This window comes from Chiloscyllium punctatum, chromosome 49 (genome assembly GCF_047496795.1).
Source record: "Chiloscyllium punctatum isolate Juve2018m chromosome 49, sChiPun1.3, whole genome shotgun sequence".
NCBI lineage: Eukaryota > Metazoa > Chordata > Chondrichthyes > Orectolobiformes > Hemiscylliidae > Chiloscyllium > Chiloscyllium punctatum.
In genome coordinates, this window is record NC_092787.1 from 61,697,745 (window position 1) to 61,714,115 (window position 16,371).

At 38.3% G+C, this 16,371-nt stretch overlaps 1 protein-coding gene across 12 annotated transcripts in view; it reads right to left on the reverse strand.

Annotated features, from left to right (window-relative positions):
• LOC140469287 (uncharacterized) overlaps window positions 1-16,371 on the reverse strand; it is a 97,173-nt gene that overhangs the window by 33,567 nt on the left and 47,235 nt on the right. For 9 of the 12 annotated variants that reach the window (XM_072565636.1, XM_072565637.1, XM_072565638.1 and 6 more), the window contains exons 9-16: window positions 15,955-16,101; window positions 11,542-11,628; window positions 11,258-11,344; window positions 10,122-10,196; window positions 8,509-8,604; window positions 1,368-1,541; window positions 717-800; window positions 534-599 (exon numbers count right to left, since the gene is read on the reverse strand). In XM_072565636.1, coding sequence (XP_072421737.1) covers window positions 534-599; window positions 717-800; window positions 1,368-1,541; window positions 8,509-8,604; window positions 10,122-10,196; window positions 11,258-11,344; window positions 11,542-11,628; window positions 15,955-16,101 — 816 coding nt within the window. The remainder of the gene's footprint in view (window positions 1-533; window positions 600-716; window positions 801-1,367; window positions 1,542-8,508; window positions 8,605-10,121; window positions 10,197-11,257; window positions 11,345-11,541; window positions 11,629-15,954; window positions 16,102-16,371) is intronic. The other 3 variants (XM_072565639.1, XM_072565634.1, XM_072565640.1) reach the window with 3 other exon arrangements.

The window sequence follows — 16,371 nt, forward strand, 5'->3', positions numbered from 1 at the left end:
GTCTCCATTTATAAATGAAACAGAAACAGAAATTGTTGGAAAAACCTCAGCAAGTCTGGCAGCATTTGTGGAGAAAAAGCAGAGTTAATGTTTTGGGTCCAATGACCCATCTTCAGAACCTCAGAATGTTAAGAAGAATGACAGCATCAGAATGTTGAATGTAGGAAACTGCAACACCCATTTGGCACATAGAAAGATACCAAAAATCAACAAAACTATCAACTAAACACTTTTTAAATTGTGTTCATTATGGAATAAATACCGGCCAGAGTACTAGGAGAATACAAGTTCTATAACTAATTGCATCAAGGAATCTTTACCTCAGTTTGATGGGGCAGAAGCATTTAAAGACAACAACACTTTTAATAATGCAACCTCCCATCATTCCTTAGAGTTTCACTCTGGTTATGGGCTGAAATGCGACTTGAACATGAGACCTTCTGACTCAGACAAGAGTGCTACCAGTGAGCCAAGATTGACACCTAATGGTTAACATTAGCATTCAAAGATCAACAATATAAATAACAATTTACCATGAGACGAGACACTCATGTCTCTAGCCGTCTCATTCACACAGGTTGCTCTTTTGAGGGATGCTGCTGTAGGACAGGAAACCCACACAAAAAAAGAATCAGAAAGGCATTGTAAAAATATTACATATAAAAAAGGTATTCTGCATGCCTTGTAACTTTAAACAAAGCAGATTGGTAACATACCTGGTGATTTTAACAGCCCATTTTCAACAATGCACAGGCTTTTCACAGATTTAACATTGCTAATTTGGACATCAGCTAAGCAATCTGTAAACCAGAAACAATGCACAATTATACTCCAAGCTCAAACAATGATGCAAACCAAATTTTCAAAGTAACTTTTTCAAAGTACTAACTTGCAAAGATAACACAAATACAAATATTAAATGTAATTTATAAGTCTCTAAAAATTAATTAAATTTAACTTCGATAACATAACTCAGTTAAGTTTCTCGATGGCATGAAAGTGATTATTTTTGAATTTAAAAGGTGATAATCCGAGAAACTCAAAGGAAAAATATGATCTACAGGCATTATTGGCTTTTAATGAGGAAATTAATTACCAAACAATAAAGCCTTAAAATTATTTTGACCCGAATAGAAAGACAACCAATTCTCTTATGCAGGAAAGATATTTGAATTACTAGTTTAAAGTGTAACTAAATTGGGAATAACCCTATCACTGATGTTTTGTAAAAACAAGAAAGACAGACAGACAGTAGAATTGCTGGAATTATTTGGCACAGTTCCAGCATTCACAGTGGATGGAGTAAACTGGCAGAAATTGTTGGCAGAACGTCCCAGATGGACTTTTCTGTTGAAGATGAGACTCACTGTCATGGTGCCGTTCAACATGTCTCTGGAGTTCTGATGGTCGCTGAAACTTTTGATCACACAGTATGCATACATGGGGCCTACACCTCTGATGTACAAACTGAATATGGTCTGCCAAGCCACTCTTTCGTGAAAAGATTACTCCACACAATTGACAGATATTATTGAACTGACCTATAAGGAAAATAATGAATGCGTTAAACTCTGATTATGAAACACACTCTGGAACACAGTTTGTAGTGTAATGTTTGTAGTGTAATGGCATAGCAAATAGAAACAGAAATCACCGCAGGCTTTCGACCATCTGAGAAAAAGATTGGTTTTCTCAGCATAATAGCCACTACCTGTTCCAAACAGAATTGTTTTTCCAATGTGTTTTGTGTCAAATGTCCAGCAGCTGCTGTAGTGCTGAAACATGGATTTTCTTTCCAATGAATCACAGGAAAATTTACTCCATATAAAATTCTTCACCAGCAGAAAATATACAAAGTTTGGGAGAAGATTTGTAGCTCGGGTGCTCATTGTTGTGGTTCTGTTCGCCGAGCTGGGAATTTGTCTTGCAAACGTTTCGTCCCCTGTCTAGGTGACATCCTCAGTGCTTGGGAGCCTCCTGTGAAGCGCTTCTGTGCTGTTTCCTCCGGCATTTATAGTGGCCTGTCTCTGCCGCTTCCGGTTGTCAGTTCGAGCTGTCCGCTGTAGTGGCCGGTATATTGGGTCCAGGTCGATGTGTTTGTTGATAGAGTCTGTGGATGAGTGCCATGCCTCTAGGAATTCCCTGGCTGTTCGGTTTGGCTTGCCCTATAATAGTAGTGTTGTCCCAGTCGAATTCATGTTGCTTGTCGTCTGTGTGTGTGGCTACTAAGGATAGCTGGTCGTGTCGTTTCGTGGCTAGTTGGTGTTCATGGATACGGATCGTTAGCTGTCTTCCTGTTTGTCCTATGTAGTGTTTTGTGCAGTCCTTGCATGGGATTTTGTACACTGCATTAGTTTTGCTCATGTTGGGTATCGGGTCCTTTGTTCTGGTGAGTTGTTGTCTGAGCGTGGCTGTTGGTTTGTGTGCTGTTAGGAGTCCTAGTGGTCGCAGTAGTCTGGTGTCAGTTCAGAAATGCTCCTGATGTATGGTAGTGTGACTAGTCCTTTGGGTTGCGGCATGTCCTCGTTCCGTTGTCTCTCCCTTAGGTATCTGTTGATGAAATTGCGAGGGTATCCGTTTTTGGCGAATACTTTGTACAGGTGTTCCTCTTCCTCTTTTTGTAGTTCTGGTGTGCTGCAGTGTGTTGTGGCCCTTTTGAATAGTGTCCTGATGCAACTTTGTTTGTGTGTGTTGGGGTGGTTGCTTTCATAGTTTAGGACTTGGTCTGTGTGTGTGTCTTTCCTGTGTCCCTTTGTGGTGAATTCTCCGTTCGGTGTTCTCTGTACCATCACGTCTAGGAATGGGAGTTGGTTGTCCTTTTCTTCCTCTTTAGTGAATCGGATTCCTGTGAGTGTGGCGTTGATGATCTGGTGTGTGTTCTCTATTTCTGTGTTTTTAATTATTACAAAGGTGTCATCCACGTATCTGACCCAGAGTTTGGGGTGAAGTTGTGGTAAGACTGTTTGTTCTAACCTTTGCATTACTGCTTCTGCTATGAGTCCAGAGATGGGTGAGCCCATGGGTGTTCCGTTGATTTGTTCATATATTTGGTTGTTGAATGTGAAGTGTGTTGTGAGACACAAGTCCAGTAGTTTAAGTATGCCGTCTTTGTTGATAGGTTCAACGTCCTGTTGTCTGTTACGTCTGTCCAGCAGGTTGGCTATTATTTCTTTGGCTAGTGTATTGTCAATGGAGGTGACCCAATATACCGGCCACTACAGCGGACAGCTTGAACTGACAACCGGAAGCGGCAGAGACAGGCCACTATAAATGCCGGAGGAAACAGCACAGAAGCGCTGCACAGGAGGCTCCCAAGCACTGAGGATGTCACCTAGACAGGGGACGAAACGTTTGCAAGACAAATTCCCAGCTCGGCGAACAGAACCACAACAGAAAATATACAAGATCACTTGTCACTGGAAAAGTATTTGATATGTGTTGCATGCTTCCCTTAAGAACGATGGTATCACATGGCGAGCCAACAAAAATGGAGTAAATATTGCTGAAAAAAAAAACACACATTGTGGAAGCTTCTTGTTTGACAGTCATCAGGACAAGGTGCAGGAATACTAATCTGAAAGGTTAGTAACAGCCATTCTCTGGTTAATTTCTCAAGGCTGTTCACAGTCAGATATCATATAACTGTACATTCTCCACAGGGACTTCCCCACCAGAAGCAACCCGCAAACATTGAGCTCATTTTGTTCATACAGTATAAAAATGTTGTTCCCCTTTCCATTAATTTTTTGCAAACTGTCCTAATGAATACAAGTTGAAAAGCTTTGACAAAACGTATCCTTTTTCAATAAAACAACTACGCGAATGTTGGATTTCCAGAGGACACCTTGTGGAGTGGGTTAATATGTGGCAGATGAAATATATTTCGAAAAATAAGATTTCGGTAGTATGAATAAAGAACAACTATACCAGTTAAGTGGTACAATGAGAAGAGGTACAAGCAAAAAGGACACCCGTGTGTATCATACATAAATTCTTGAAGGTATCAGGATATATGAACAATGTAGTTGAAAAAACAGAATCCTAAAGTTTATGAACAAAGGAGTAATATACAAGAGCCAAGAAGCTTTACTAACCTGGAATAAAACATTAACTTGGCCCCAGCTGGAATACTGTCTCCAATTCTGGTCAAAACACTTCAAAAAATGCATGATGCTTTGAAAAGTATACAGAACACATACACTAGAATGATTTCAGGGGTTAAACATTAGTTACTAGATAGACTAGAGAAGCTTGGCATGCTCTCGTTATAATGGTGATTTGATGGAGTGGAGTTTAAAATTATGAATGGTTTGAATAGAACAAGTAAAGTGAAACTGTTCTAATGGTCCATAGGTTTAATAAAAGGAGTGCTGAGATTTAAGGTGGTTGGTAAAATAAAAAAGGAGGTGACAGAAGGAAAATTGTTTCTTTTTAAATGCAACAAATGTTTAGGATTAGGAATGTATTGTCAGGTTAGAGTGGTTAGGGAAGGAAAGGCAAATTTAGTCATCAGGGAGTTAGATAAATAACTAATGGACCAAACAAGCAGCAATATGCGAAAAGAATAGGACTGGCAGACAACTGGATTGCACTTTGAAAGCCCCTGCACATTCTTAATGGGTCACGTAGTTCTTTTCCATGTAGTACTCTTTTTTGAATCTATGCCTTTCACTTGACAAGCTTCACTGTCTGTTCGTACGTGAACCATGGCTATAGTTGTAAACAGCAGACAGTTGGAGGGGCTCATCAAATTTTTGGAAGGTGTTTAAGCTTTGCTTTAATCAGAGGAATAGTTTAAATTTAAATTTAATCTCAACCTGAATTTGAAATCTTAAGACAACTTCAGTCTTGTTTCGCAAAGTTTGACAAATTATTGTTTAGTCAGAAAAAAGCAAAAATCAAAATTATAAATTCACTGCTTTAAAAATTTCATAGAAAGTGTTTATAAATAATAAACTAGCACTTGAAGGCAACTAAAAGATTATTTTGCCATTTCAACTGACAATTTTGCTTTCAAAACTTGAAGCAGATTGACTATGATTAAAATTGAAATTTTTAATCGCAAATTTTAATTTATTAACTATATTCTCTTAACACTGCATCACCAATAATACAGTCTGAGTTTATAATTGTTTCTGTTGCACTTATACGAAATGGTAACTTGCTAGCTTTTCATGTGGCCTGCAGTGATCTCACTGCTTTTCCTAGAGGTGTATACTACACTAGAGGTAATTGTCACCTTTCCTAGCATGTGCTAAATGAAGAAGTTAAATGATAGTCATTATTATTTATTAATATAAGACAGTTTGAAAAAAAAACGCTTAGAAAAAGAGAAATTCAACTTTACCTATGGATAAATCTGATTCACGAATGGAGAAATAAAAGAACCTGAAGAAAAATAAGCTGCAAATTTTTTTTTTATAACTGTACATAAAAGTGATACCTGTTAAGTAAAAGGTAAAATCACCATAGTCTTATCAGACCGTTGGGCTGCTCTCTCATTAACCTGAGGGTCACCAGGAGAGGTTGAGAAGGACAGTCTTTCATGATAACCTCAGCTGGTCTGGGAATTAAACCCGCATAGTTGGCATTACTTTGTATTGCAGACCAGACATCCAGCCAAATCAGCTGGCCCACACATATAGCATTTAATCGTCTATCAGTTTTCTTAAACTGCAGAACTTTGATAATGTATAAGGAGATCATAGCACTAACAAACAGGGAATGTTGAGCAGATACCTTTGGCCCTGCTGCCACATGGAACCCGTGAAAACACTAATTTAATTCTTCCCACTATCCTGATTAGATATGTTAATGACACACCTCTGTGGCAGGTGGGATTTGAACTCATCCCTTCTGGCCCAGAGACAGGGACATTACTATTGCACCACAAGCCTCTACAGTATCCTTTCTGGTGGTTAAATTTAAACAGTATTAATTGGTAAACAGGCATGAGGTAGTCCAAGTAGCTACTTTACTGATGTAATCAATGGACACCTGATTTAAGGGTTCAAGAATCAATCACTACACATGATAAAGCCTTGGACCTTTTCTGGATGAAAGCTAGCAATACAAAACATATGCACAAAAACACATCTAAATTTCACTTGTCATTCAAAGATAGTCATATCTAGAGGGCTTGAATCTAGATGGAGAAAGTGAGGACTGCAGATGCTGGAGTATCAGAGCTGAACATGTGTTGCTGGAAAAGCGCAGCAGGTCAGACAGCATCCAAGGAGCAGGAGAATCAACGTTTCGGGCAGGAGCCCTTCTTCAGGATTCCTGAAGAAGGGCTCCTGCCCGAAACGTCGATTCTCCTGCTCCTTGGATGCTGCCTCACCTGCTGCGCTTTTCCAGCAACACGTTTTCGGCTTGAACCTAGATGTCAGGAACTTGCAATGCTGGTAGCCTCTCAAAACAGGGATAGAAAATTAGCTGGTTTCTATGAGGCAGGTCCTCATTCAAATAGCTTAGACTAAACAACACTTACCAAAGTTCCTAAACGTGCAAACACCACAAAATCAAATTGAAATTAGGAATGGGAGTAGGTCAAATAGTATCTTGAGCCTATTCCACCATTTTATAAAATCATGACGGATTTGACAGTGGCCTCAACTCCACTTTGCTGCCTATCTCATAAACCCTTTCACACTTCGGTCAGTCAAGAATCTAACTCTGCCTTAAAAATATTCAAGGACTCCGTCTCCACAATACCCTGGGAAGGAGAATTCCACTGATTCACAACCCTTCAGGAGAAAAATATTTTCCTTCTCTCAGTTAAAAAAAAGACATGTATCATTTAAAAAATGTAACCCCCAAGGTAAAAGCCTGTCAGAATCATACATGTTTCAAGAAGATTACCTTTCATTTCTAAACTCAGATGGATACTAGTCAAGCCTGTCCAAGTTTTCTTTAAAAAGATAACCCAGTCATCCCAAGAGTGGAGTGAACTTTCTCTGAACCACTTCTGCTTATGTTGTATTTTTTTAAAAAAGTCAACCAAAACTCTACACACCAGGAGACAATTTTTAAAAGTAAGTAGTTTCCCACTTAATCCTCAGAGAAAAATCATCATCTTTGTATTATTAGTCTCTTGGTATTCTCTTCCCAGGCAGCAGAGCAGACAGGGTCACTGAATACTTTGAGGCGGAATTAGATTTTCACCAGTTGAGAGAGTCAAAGGGTATTGGCGATGGGCAGTACAGCTAAGTAGGAACCACAATCCAATCAGCCGTGATTTTGTAAAGTCACCTCCTCCTAGTTCTTATTTTGTTCACATTTTTATGTTTAACAATGCCCTACGCAATTACTGCAAAAATCCCCACTTTTACATTCTTTTCCCCTTCCAATGAATGATAATATTCCAGTTGCCTTCCCAATCACTTGTTCACAAACATTTTGCATTTCGTTTACCAGAATATCAGCTCCCTCTTTACAGCAGCATTCTGAAATTTCTATTTAAATAACATATCACTTTTCTATTCTTCCTGCCAAAACAGTCAAGTTCACAATTTCTCACATTATGCTTCACCTGACAACTACTTTCACCAATCAATTAACTGATTGATATCCTTTTGCAGACTGTTTATTGTCTTCACAACTTACTTTGCTACATTTCTCAGCACAGCTCAGTAATGCATTAGATCCTTTCACCTCAGCCACTGACAGAGATTGTAAATAGTTGGGCTGCTAGCACTGATCCCGGTGGCACCTTACCAACATAAATGTGACCTATGTATTGCCTATTCACTGCTTCCTGCTGTGTAACCAACTCTATCCATACTCATTTGTTATCTCTTATACCATCTTATACAGTATTAATGTGGCATTGTTGAATGTGTCCTGGAAATCCAAATTCATCACATCAGCAAGTACTCCTTATCTACTTTGCTTTCCTTCAAAAGAACTCCAATAGTCAAATACAATTTCTCTTTCACAAAACCATATTGATTCTGCGTGATTGCATTCTCAGCTTTCACCCTGCAAAACATCCTTAACCTCAACATAATGTCCTAACTCCTATACTCAAAAGACTGAGCAATAAAGACTATTGGTTAATATTGTCATTATAATTTGTTTGAAACTGGATTCTGGTGACTTCAACTTATAATTTTGTCAACTGAGTTTCCAGATGAGATTTTGCTCAAGGCTGTAATGTACAGAACACTTGAGTATTAATGAGATGCTTGAATTGCAATGATGCTTCACTGTGTTGGAAGTGAATTTATTTGTGACTATTTATTGATGACTTGTCAATCCCAGCAGAACGCAGCATCAGGAAATGGTGCAGAATAAACACTGAGCATTTTACTATGTGAGGCCACTGGGAAATTCCAAAAGGGTGACAGTCATCCTGGTCTACTTCATACAAATTCTGGAACCACTCCAAAGTCAGGATCATTCAGTAAGAAAGCTTACCTGCGTACACTGACAGGATGGATCAGACAAAAAGGTGAAATGTGCCTTAAATAAAGAAAGAGTGAACACGACAATAATTATGCGACTTACTGTTGGCAGTCTGCACTTGCTGTTTGTCATCTCTTATAGGCAGTGAATTATAATGTTGGTCATCAATTATAACTTTTCTAACCAATTGTTCAGTATCTGTAGAAGAGAATACATTTTACTATTTTATATTATTTACATCATACCATAGTCATTTAAAAAAACTGATGAAGCAGTAATTCAGCGTCAGCATGTGCACAAAAAAAAACACTATTTTATGAACTTAACAACATCAAGAGGAAGTTACTGAATTTGCTTAACTGACTTTGAGAGTGACATAAATCCAGTTTTTGCAGAAATGTAAAAGTTTCTAGATGGATCCAATTTTCGGAGAAGTCAAATCCCTCATCACCAGTGAGATTAAATTGGTGTTCAGAGGCAATAAGTTTGCAAACAAGCAACAATTCCCAGTACACTCACTTAAGAGCAAAGGAAGCTAATTTATAGAAATATGAATAATCCATGGAAATAAATAGAAAAGAGAGAGAGAAAAGGCAAATGTGTAACATCCTCATGTTTACAAGTGTACAAATTGGAACCAAAAGATGTTCAAAGTATAGGCCTCTCCAGAACAAATGAACTCTGATGGGAGAATCTATTTGTTTTGCTTCTGAAGTGAAATTAGTCATTGTGCAGCACTGGTAATTATCAAAAGACAGCAGACATAAGGCAGCATGTAATCCTTCACACACCATTTGGTGAATTAAGAAAACGTAATCTATAGAGCCATACGAAAATAGCACATCTACTTCTCACTGCTTATTACTGTCATTTGACTTACACAGTGAAAACAATTCTCAAAACACAAATTACCCAATGGAATGGAAGATTGCCAAAGGTTAAGACCCTTAGCAATTAGAAACAATTACATTCTTTCAGTTCATTTTATAGTCTGAATTTCTTTGAAAAATATTTTTCATGAACCTTTTAACACACAGATATTTCTTGATACACCCTGAGCACGAATCTTCTTCCAAGGTCCAGGTTCTAATCCCCGGTTTCACTTGGTTGAGAAAATCATTCGATGTGTTTCTGAACAGGAATCCAGTATACAGGAGGAAACGTCAGTGAATTAGACTATGATGATTACATCCAAGGGAAAAATATTTTTAATGTTCCCTAGTTATGTCTTAATTTCAATTCAGTATGCCATAACCTGCCAACACTTTTGCGAGATAAAAGTAGAAATTGCTGGAAAAGCTCAGTAGGTCTGGCAGCATCCGTGGAGAGAAATCAGAGTTAATGTTTCAGGTCGAGTGACCTTTCCTCAGAAATCAGAATTTTTTGCTAGTCTGTACATTTATGAAAATGGAGCTTCTCCTCAATGTAATTTTTTATTAAGAGTCTGGTATCCTATTTTGTAATTGCAGTTTGGGTATCAGCTGCTTTATTCTATTTTTAGAGCCAACAAATGAAAAACTTTAGAAGTAAAACACTCGGGAGTATCTTTCTTCTGCAGAGCACAGCTAAAAAAAAAATCTGGTCTTTGGACAGCTTGATGCTGGCAGAGATTAAGAAAATGGAAAAGTACTTTATTTACCCGCTTTTAGCAAACTATACCAAAACCTGGAATAAAATCAGGTCATTAAAATTAGTTTCAATTGTAGTAGACTCACTATCAGCTGGTTTCTCAGTCAGCTGTGATCCAGTTATTTGATTCCAGCCTTGATCTGAAACTGTACTATCAACAACTAGAAAAGGAAAACACAGGGATAGTTCAACAAAGCAAGCAAAATTTAAGGCAACGTGGCAAAGAGTGTTAAACAAATGTTTGAACTATTTTTTAAATCAGCAGTTGAAGAATTTAGCATGAATCCTTTTGTTAAATTGAAGCTGAACAAGAGGATGAAGGAACAATTCCAAGAAGGAATAAACTAGCATAAATAATGCATCATATACAAACAATATTATACTCCATCAAGCTAAGAATAATAATTTTAACATGCACACCCAAAATATTTTTCTTGAAGAAACAGCAGCTTCTACTTATTCAACACCTTTAACAATAAAAAAAATTCAAGGTGCTTTACAAACTTTAACAAAATTGGGCAAGAAGCATGCAAGATGATCTTGGAACAAAAAGCCTAGTTAAAAAGGTAGGTTTCAATCAGTTATTAATGGAGAGATTTAGATTAGATTAGATATTAGATTAGATTACTTACAGTGTGGAAACAGGCCCTTCAACCCAACAAGCCCACACCAACCCTCCGAAGACCAACCCACCCAGACCCATTCTCCTTCACCTAACTCTACGGGCAATTTAGCATGGCCAATTCACCTAACCTGCACATTTAAAAGAAGACTGCTAAAGCTACACCATAATAATGCTCGATGCCACATTTGGTAGAGCAGCGATGTTGGGGGCAACAGGAGTGGGGTCAGTGAGTTAAGACTGGAAGAAAACATCAAGTAAGGATTAGAAAATCTAGGCAGTATTTAATTGGGAACCCATGCAGGTCAGCAAACTCAGACAAAATGGGTAAAAAGGGACCTGGTGTGAGTCATGATATTGACAGCAGTTTTAAATAACATTTGCAAAGGGAATGATGTATAGGTCGGCTAGGAATGGTATGAAACCGTCCCTTCAAACATCTAAACAAAATCACAAGCAACAAAAAAAATTTAATAAAGGTCTCTGATCCCACTGGCCAGAAGTTCAAGGATACTGCATTATATTCCACTACTCCGTTCCTCTTTCTCCAAAATGACTCCAACTCTCCCTCCTTAAGAAATTCAAGTGTACCATACTAACCATAGTTTTTATGGTCTTCAATGTGCTTCCAGAAACTGGACTTGTATTTGTACTTCTTCCCACAAAAATCACACGAAAAAAAGTAATCTGAAGAATACATGAATGAAATATTTTAGAGCTGTTACCTACTTGATATGCATTTAGAGAGCATATAGCTCTCAGAACGTACGAAGATGTAACTTATCAGCTTGTAACCCCAAATAAACTTTCAGAAAGCTTTAACTGTGCACACTTCATACAAAACAAACAGAATAGAGCAATGTAAGAATTATAGTCTTTATTACCTGGAAGTGGCCTTGGTTGGAATGCAGGGAGGTGATCGCTTGAGGTAATGTTGAAATTTGATGGAGGACTGACTTTTCCCATTATACCTGGATTTGTAAAAATTTTAATTATTAATCTACACAGCGTATACCTTCCACATAGCAGTTAGGGGATCTCATGAAGCAGAGTTCACAGTGAATCAGACATGAAGGTTTTCTATGATCTGGGACCACCACGTTCCTCTGGAATCCTCTAACTGGCTTTTAATGGAACAGAAGATTATGTCTTTCACCAGTAGCTTTTTCACTTAAACCATTCTCCAAGCTGGGTCTTGCCTTTAATTTCCCTTATTATATATCAAATTTCCTCAACAATCTTTCTCTCTATACATTTGCTCAGATAATGTCGTCTTCTTCTCTTGGATAACTTCCAACCAAGTCCCTCTCCCCTCCCCATCAGAATCAGTATCTATTTTTCCCCTTGCTCCCCTGCCCAACTGGTCTTTTCCATCAGTTCTTTCCAACGAGAAGTTTGCAGTAGGCAAGGTCCATGAAGTAGTAGTAGAGAATGGCAGGGCAGTATAGATATAAGTATCAAAATCATAAAGCAATGGAAACAACTGACGCTTGGGAAATTTATTAAGCTTGACTTTTCAGCTAGATCCAGCTTCTGAGTAATGATAAGGTACCTCTTTGCGATTATTGGGGAGCACAATGGAAAATTAATGTTTCATTTGAATAAGTTTTAAGACACAAGGCTGAATTTTCCCATAGTTAGACTAAATGTTATTTTCAGGGTGTCTCACAGCAGCTGTTCTGTCATGGTTCATGAAGACTTTTCTCTTATTAATCTTCTGCTGCTCACCTCATTCATGATGAATCCTGGTTCTCTAGCATCCGTAGTATTCATTCATGCAGCAGCAGTGGTCAGTGTGCTCGTCACTGCAGGAACTGTGCACCCTTCGTGTCAATGATGCCATAGTGAAACTCCAGCTGTGCAGCATTTTGAATGGTGCAAGCTGGGAACTGGTTGCCACACTGTGACTCCAACTTTATCATAAAGGACATGTCCCAGGATGAGAAGCTGGCACCCACTTCGCTGATAGGAACCTAGCCAACAGTGGGGGTGGAGAACAGGGCCATCCTTGTTCCTGTAGACTAGCAAAGGAGACTACCCACCTGACTCAGCCAGTTGGACCCAGATAGCGACCCAGGTCAGTGCAATTTTCTGGGATCAACAGAACTTCCAGCAGAAAGTTCATTGATCGTCTACTCTCCATAAAAGGTAAATGCCACCATCTTCTTTCTGCTACCTCACACTCACTAATTCTGCCACTGCACAGTAATATCACCAAGGCTAACAGACCATAACTCTCACCATGACATGCAGCACCTGCACTCAAAAACTCTCATTCACTTCATCCTCCCTTCCTTGTCCTATGCACTTCGTACTCACTCACCGGGGTCACGACAACAACTCTTCCACGTCTGCACAATTGATGCCTTATTCAATGCTGTTGTCTTATAAAGAGGAACACCACAAGAAATCCTCTGAGCACTGGTTCCAGATCAGCTGTGAAGCTATACAGAATGTCAGAAATACAACAGTATTTCAATAACAGTACTCCTGATCCCTCACGTCCATTGATATGAAGTGACAATTGATGGCATTGTGTGGCATGGAGGGTTCATCTTCACAAGGAGACAATGGTTCCACATGGATCTCCGAGCTTTGTAAGCTTATGCAGATGTAGTTGCAGATATTTTCGCTGGAAAAGTTAATTTCACGTCCACATTGACCTTCATAAAACTCACTCCAAAACAAAATACCAATGAACATCACAGACCATGTCATTGCAAAATTACAGCTAGGTATGAGAATATGACAGCTCCAAATCAATGCTTTATATACCTGGCATTCAATGCAAAGCAGAAATTACAAAGCCAGATCAAACGCTTAAGTTAGAGTCTCCAAGGAGTTACATACCTCACATGACAGGGGCAATTATGCAAAGTATGTAATGGCCACGACTGCTTCACGCTATCAATAATATTAATTATGGCCAAATGAGTGGGCTTTCAATGAGATCCAATTTGAAGGCAGATGGTTGGCATCGCAGGCTCAATGCATTCAGAGCAGGGTGTCATCCCTGAAGAGAAAACCATTACCTTACATCTGTGCACACTGCAAGTGTTGCCACCAGCTTGTCGCATTACAACATAACAACCCTCTGCAGTAAAGAATTACAGAGATTCACTCTCCTGTCAGAGAAGAAAATCCCTCTTATCTATGTTTTAACACCTGCACCGGCAGATTCAAGAACAGCTTTTTCCCATTAAAATGATGAATCGACTCTAACATCAAATAATGCCGATCTTGTCTAATGTAAGTCCTGTGCGGTGTAACCTGTATGCCTTACTCTGCCCAAGTGTTTTTTTTCACTCTATGGTCTTGCTTACTATGATCTTCCTGTACCACTCACAAACAAAAACTTTTCATTGTACTTAGGTACACATGATAATAAATCAAAATCAAATAATCAGTGTGTGAGCCCTTATTTTAAGATTAATCCCTCTGTTTCTAGACACTCTCACAAAGGGGAGACAACCTCGCTGCATCAATCCTGTTAAGCCTCCTAAGAATCTTGTGTTTCAACAAATTCTTCTGTCATTCTTTTAAAATCCAGTAAGTTTGAAACTAACCTGTTCAAACTTTCCTCATAAGAGAAACCCTTTCTTACCTGGGATCAACCTCATAAACCTCCTCAAGACTGCCTCCAACGTTAGTATATTATTCCAAAATTGTTCACCATATTACAGCTGTGGTCTAACTAGTGTCTTATTCTGTTTTAGCAAGACTTCCCTAATTTTAGGCTGAGCATTTACTTGATGACTTTCATATTTGTAAGTTCATAAGTGAGTTTTATTATTTCTGAGCATATTCTTGTTTAAGTCTGCAGTGAAACTTCCAAGAATGAGAAATGTCCAGGAGAAATTAAGAAAAGTTCTTCATCATGTTCTAGCCACACAACAAATTATCATTCACAAAGAAAAACAAATTGCTGATAAAGGTCAGGAGGGGGCGAGGGGAGGGGTCACTCCACCCGAAACACTAACTCTGATTTCTCTGGCAGATGCTGCCAGACCTGCTCGGTTTTTCCAGCAATTTCTGTTTTGGTTTCTGATATACAATAACCGCAGTTCTTTCAGATTTTAAAATAATCATTTATTTTCATCTGTGCAGTGAATCCTGTAAGTATTAAATTTTCTAACTTTTTACTTTCTTCCAAAGGATTATCTTTAAAAATAAATAATCCTGGTATCCTGGTAGAAAGATGACGTGCATGTCTATAGCACCTTTAATGACATCAGGATGTCCCAAAGTATTTTACAACCAATTATTGTTGCATTGTAGAAAATGTGGCACAGTAAGCTCCCACAAACAGCAACGTGATCAATATTTTTACTTACTCAAGTCACTACTATGCTTGGAAAAGTAATTAGATTTTATTCTCATTTACTGGACGGCTGCTACAGGTACTTTACTATAAATTTTCCCCAATTGTGTAATTTCTTCACAGAGAATGGTTTCACGATAATTTTAGAAAAGTGCAAGGCAAAACATCAAATTTATTCTGGATCATGAATTTTCATTATTGCAGCCAATGCTGACTTTGGCAACTGTGAATGTGCAGCTAGCTGAGTCTGGCTTAAACTAGTCAAGCTCATATCAAGATACCTACTAGGTACTGCTGAGGGTGTAAGCAGTCACACTGATCTATGACACAAAACTTTATGCTTTTTTTTCCAAAGAAGCTACAAGATTAGCAAGGGTATCATCCTGACCTTATACACTAAGGAGTCTTTCTGGAATGAAATGCAAGGAAAACATGACACATCCAATTCTCGGTTTGCTGAAGAATGATACAATTGGAAAGCTACTTGGGCCAAACTTAATAAACACAGAACTGGTCTTAATCAAACACTGTTGGGTACTGTGCACTATTCAAAATTACACACTTGTCCTTTTTGCCTTGTGCAAAGGAAAGTGCAACCAGAAAAAAAAAAGTCATCGTACTTCTTGATTTGTGGCAGTCATTGCCATTGAGGTAAGTTGCAGTCTCAGAAACGTGCAATGAAAAAATAATTCGGACTTGGGATCACTAGGCATGTGTGGTATTTTATTGTTAACTTGTAGGTCTGTTTCCATTTTAAAGATTTTGAGACAAGTTTTGGCACTAACGGAGATGAGTGAAAAAGCTGTAGCTTAAGTTTCAGTGCCAAAACGTATAGCATAAGATGATTTGTCAATTACCTTACGTTTCATTAGGATTTATGGTACTCAAATAATCCAAAATAGATTATTAACGTCATCTTTTTAAATCAATGCCAATGGCTACTGAAGAGAAATTATATTTACTTTATAGAACTTACAATAGGGAATAGCTTCCTCGGTCTTTATAACTGATGGCCTGATGGCCACAGAACTGCATCCTTTGTTGTGAAATTTCTCTTGCCATGAATCTGAAAGAGGCCACTTTCTGTATGAGCAGAAATCAAACTGTGGCAAATGATGAAAATCTGAAAGAAAACCAGAAAGATGGAAATAATTAGGAGATGCACCATCTGTGGTGAAAACAATTAATTAACATTTCAAATGAAAACCTTTCACAGAAGTGACACTTGTTCTTTACAGCTTGCTCATTTTTGCTGTGATGTGTTTTCCCTCTAGCCTAGGTCTGTTTATTGTTCACCATTGTTTTCTCCTGAAATATTAATCTCAGTTGTTCGCTTGCACAGATGCCATGTGATCAGTTTGTTTCCTGAATTTATGTTACACTCTGGTGACAG